Here is a 5,196-nt window from a genome sequence, read left to right on the forward strand (position 1 = left end):
CTAAAACCACCTACTGACCTCCCTCCTCTATAGTACACCCATTACAATCCTCTAAAACCACCTACTGACCTCCCTCCTCTATAGTACAACCCATTACAATCCTCTAAAACCACCTACTGACCTCCCTCCTCTATAGTACAACCCTACAATACCTCTAAAACCACCTACTGACCTCCCTCCTCTATAGTACACCCATTACAATCCTCTAAAACCACCACTGACCTCCCTCCTCTATAGTACAACCCATTACAATCCCTAAAACCACCTACTGACCTCCCTCCTCTATAGTACAACCCATTACAATCCTCTAAAACCACCTACTGACCTCCCTCCTCTATAGTACACCCATTACAATCCTCTAAAACCACCTACTGACCTCCCTCCACCCATTAGAATGGCCATTTTCATTGAACTGATTTTACATTAATATTTATGGGTCTAATTTTCAATACCTTCCTATCCATATGAGCTACAGATCTACAGGCAAGTGCAGTGGATTCCTTGACCTTTCACCTTTAAAAAAATAAAAAGATAATCCCCCCTGGTCCTCTTGAAAATGTGTTTCATATTACTGCTCTGGTTACTGATTCACGTCCAGATCTACTTTTCCATGGCTTTATATCCAGATGTTTTGGAAATCTAACACTGAAAATACTTTCCAATATTGTACATTCAGTGCATATAGGAAGTCTACACCCCCCCCCCCCCCTTGGATTTCTTCACATTTTATGTGTTTACAATGAGTTAAGTACACAAAATACTCTGTAATGTCAAAGTGGAAAAGTCTTTACATTTATTTTTTAAGATGAAGGAAAAAAAACCCCTAATATACCTTGATAAGTTTTCACCCCAATGAATCAATACATGTTAGAAGCACCTTTGGCAGTGATTACACTGTGAGTCTTAGGTAAGTCTCATAAGAGCTTTGCACACCTAGATTGTGCAATATTTGTCCATTATTCTTTAAAAAATTATTCAAGCTCTGTCAAAGTGTTGGGGATCATGACTAGACAGCAATTATTTTTTTTGCCATAGATTTTCAAGCATATTTAAGTCAAAACTCAAGAACATTCACTTGTCTTTGATAAGCAACTCAAGTGTATATTCGGCTTTGTGTTGAGGTTATTGTCCTGCTGAAAGGTGAATTCCTCTCCCAGTGTCTGCTGGAAAGCAGACTGAACCAGGTTTTTCTCTAGGATTTTGCCTCTGCTTAGCTCCACCACACATCTTGAAAAACTCCTCAGTTTTTGCCAATGACAAGCATACCCATACCATGATGCAGCCGCCACCATGCTGAAAATAAGGAGGCAGTTACCCTAATCATAAAATAAAAATAATCTTTATTAACTAGGCAGTCAGTTTAGAACAAATCTTATTTTCAATGAAAGCCTAGGAACAGTGGTTAACTGCCTTGTTCAGGGGCAGAACAACAGATTGTTTTGCCTTGTCAGCTCAGGGATTTGATCTTGCAACCTTTTGGTGACTAGTCCACTGCTCTAACCACTAGCTACCTGCCCCCAAGGTTTTTTAATTTAGGCCAAAAAGTATTTTTTTCTTCTTCAGATGAACTTTAGTGCCTTGTTGCTATGATGATGTTTGGGAATATTTTTTATTCTGTATATTTGTATTCTTCTTTTCACTCTGTTATTTAGGTCATTATTGTGGCGTCACTACGATGTTAGTTGCTACATCCTCAGTTCTCTCCCATCACAGCCATTGCACTTTGTAACTGTTTTAAAATCACCAATGTCTACTTCCTGTCCTTCAGCTCATTTCAGAATGACGACCGTGCATTTGATGTGTCTAGGTGGTTTAATATACCGGGTTGTGTTGCAGGCTGCGACCGGGAGACCCATGAGGCGACACACAATTGGCCCAGTGTYGTCCGRGGTAGGGGAGGGTTTGACCGGCCGGGATGTCCTTGTCCCATCGCGCTCTAGCGACTCCTGTGGCGGGCCGGGCGCATGCACACTGACACGGTCGCCAGGTGTACGGTGTTTCCTTCCGTCACATTGGTGCGTCTGGCATCCGGGTTAAGCGTTCATTGTGTCAAGAAGCGGTGCGGCTTGGCGGGGTTGTGTTTCGGAGGACACACGGCTCTCGACCTTCACCTCTCCCGAGTCTGTATGGGAGTTGCAGCGATGGGACAAGACTGGTCCCTGTGTGTTATGATAAAGCCACTAGTCTGTACTGCAGGTCCCTGTGTGATATGATAAAGACACTAGCAGTCTGTAAGATTTCAAGTAATTTCAACGAATTGAATATAGGACATAAATAAATATTTACAATGATCTTACCTTGTCATAACCAATAAGCTAAGAACCTATTAGCATACTCAAATGTTTTTGTTGTTAAACTTACTCCTTATGTTGTCTCTCTGTCTCTCTCAGGGGGAGGACACTGACTGTCTGATATCATGGATCAGACTCCTCAGTCTCTCGCTCCAGCCCAGCATTCTGGTCCTTCGTCCTCCATTACGTCTCAACCTGCTCATCCACCGTCCTCCATCATGGCTCAACCTGCCCATCCACCGTCCTCCATYATGGCTCAACCTGCCCATCCTCAGACCTCCATTATGGCTCAGGGTGGTTCTGTTGTCGCTGCACCCCAGCTTGTTGGCTGCATTGTTGCAGGTTCAGTTTCTCAACACATCAATATTWCTATGCCTTCACATGGTGCTGGTAAGACAATTCTTTATTGTTATTTTTGTAACTCAACAAAAACAAGACCAATTATTACAGAAATGTTGATTAGTTAATATGCAGTGTCCCTGTCAAATAATACAATACAATTAAGCTAATATGTTTGTGTTCTGAAAGGTACGACAGTGACTAATCAGGTATTTGTATGTTGTATTCTTCAAGAATCAATGGGTATACAGTATATAATTAATTTTAAAGTCCAAAATGGATGTACCAATTGTAGACTAACACAACACACAAACACACTCATAAAGTACTCCATGCAGGAAATTGGACTTTGAAACCAGTAACTGAAGTATGTGTTGTTACGTTATCTAATACTGCAGATTAAAATACTGAAGTAAAGATACTTTTTACATCCAACTACACTATCAATTTTCTTTCCTCATTAGATGAAGACTGCCAAAAGTCAAGGACAAACACAAGTCCAACATGAAGAAGAAGTTTGGGAGCATTTGAGGGGCTTGGAAAACGGGGAAACCCAACATTGCTTGACAAGATCTACACAGAGCTCTACATCACAGCTGGGGAGAGTGAAGGGGTTAATAAAGAGCATGAGGTATGGCAGATTGAAGATACGGCTCGGACCAAAGCATTTCAAGACGATGCAATCACTGCAATGACATCTTTAGATCTTTTAGAACCGAAGACAGAGGAACATAATGACAAATCCCAATCCAAACAAGAGGTAGCCTCAGAACTGTGCTGACAATGGCATCGCTGGCATCGGAAAAACAGTCTCAGTGCAGAAGTTCATCCTTGACTGGGCAGAAGGAATAGCCAATCAGGATGTAGATTTTGTCTTCGCACTTCCATTTAGGGACTTGAATTTGATCAAAGATGATGCAATCTCTTGAAACTCCTGAGTGACTTCCACCCTGAACTAACAGAATGAGGAGCAAAGAAGGTGGTCGACGGTAAAGTTGTATTCATCTTTGATGGCCTCGATGAAAGCCAACTTCCACTGGGTTTCCATAACAACAAGAGGTTGTCTAATTAACCAGACAACATCAGTGGACGTGCTGCTGACAAACCTCATCAAGGGGAATATGCTTCCTTCTGCTCTCCTCTGGATAACCTCCCGACCAGCAGCAGTTGATAAGATACCTCTTGACTGTTTTGACCGTGTCACTGAAGTTCGAGGATTCAACGACCCACAGAAAGAAGAATACTTCAGAAGAGATTCAATGATGATGAGAACTGGCCAACAAAATCATCTCCACATAAAGACATCAAGAAGCCTCCACATCATGTGCCACATACCGGTCTTCTGTTGGATTACTGCCATGGTTCTTGGGAAAATGTTGAGGAAAATGACCATGGAAAACTCCCTAAAACTTTGACTGAGATGTACATTCGCTTCCTACTCACTCTGACAAACATGAAGAACAAGAAGTACCATGGGAAAACCAACCAGATCCTCGTAATCTGTCAGAGTCTGACGTACAGATCATTCTGAAACTTGGAAAACTAGCCTTCCAAAATCTGGCAAAGAGCAATTTGGTGTTTTCTGAAAGACTATTTGAGGAGTGTGGGCATTGATGTCAATGAAGCCTTCTTGCTCTCAGGGATGTGCACAGAGATCTTCAGAGAGGAGGATCCAATGTTTCAAGCAAAGATGTACAGCTTTGTGCATCTCACCATTCAAGAGTTCTTYGCWGCACTCTATGTTGCTTACTCATATGCCAGTGAAAATGTCAACCCATTGAGTTTAAGAGACTACCAAGAGTTACCAAGAACAAATGACAGTGATTCTGGAGACAGGGATGATGGCTACAGCGAGGATGAAGACTACAGGCCACAACCCAGAGGATCTCAGCAGCAGCAGAAAACATTACATGACTTGCAGAGGAGAGCAGTGGATGAAGCGTTGAACAGCAAGACCGGTCACCTAGACCTCTTCCTCCGCTTCCTTCTGGGCATCTCACTGGAGTCCAATCAGATMCTYTTGAAAAGCCTAAAGCTCCAGACAAAGGGAGACACAGAGAGCATCCAGAAGACGATCCAGTACATCAAAGATAGACTTTCAGAYGAAAAACAAAGACAAYATCCCTCCCCAGAGAGGTGCATCAATCTCTTCCACTGTTTGATCGAGTTGAACGATACCTCRTTTATGAATGAAATTCAAARGTTCTTGACATCCAAGATCCCTGCTGAGAAGAAGCTGACGCCTGCACAGTGCTCGGCGATGGCATACCAATTCTTGATGTCAGAGGATGTGTTGGACAAACTGGACCTGAGAGTGTACAACACGTCACATGAGGGGCGTAAGAGGCTGGTCCCAGCTGTTCGATGCTGCCGAAAGGCTATGTGAGTTGAAGTGTTGATGTGTACAGTATGTCACTATATGTCTTCTAGCCATTTAATTAGTCCTATACTACATCCACACCTCTCATAATAAACGTCTCTCCTCTGTAGACTAGCAGACTGCCGCCTTACAACGAGTTGCTGTGAAACGGTGGCATCTGCCCTACAGCTGCCTGACTCCCACCTG

The 5,196-nt window shown here is 42.8% G+C and overlaps 1 protein-coding gene across 1 annotated transcript; it reads left to right on the forward strand.

Moving 5' to 3' along the window:
* Positions 1-3,884: 3,884 nt before the first annotated feature.
* LOC139026754 (protein NLRC3-like) lies at positions 3,885-5,196 on the forward strand (the record flags this gene model as incomplete). The annotated part of the gene is made up of 2 exons (XM_070442052.1): positions 3,885-5,012; positions 5,121-5,196. Coding segments are annotated over exons 1-2 (816 nt in total), but the record flags the coding sequence as incomplete, so codon positions are not given.

This window comes from Salvelinus sp. IW2-2015, unplaced genomic scaffold (assembly GCF_002910315.2).
Source record: "Salvelinus sp. IW2-2015 unplaced genomic scaffold, ASM291031v2 Un_scaffold5692, whole genome shotgun sequence".
Lineage (NCBI taxonomy): Eukaryota > Metazoa > Chordata > Actinopteri > Salmoniformes > Salmonidae > Salvelinus > Salvelinus sp. IW2-2015.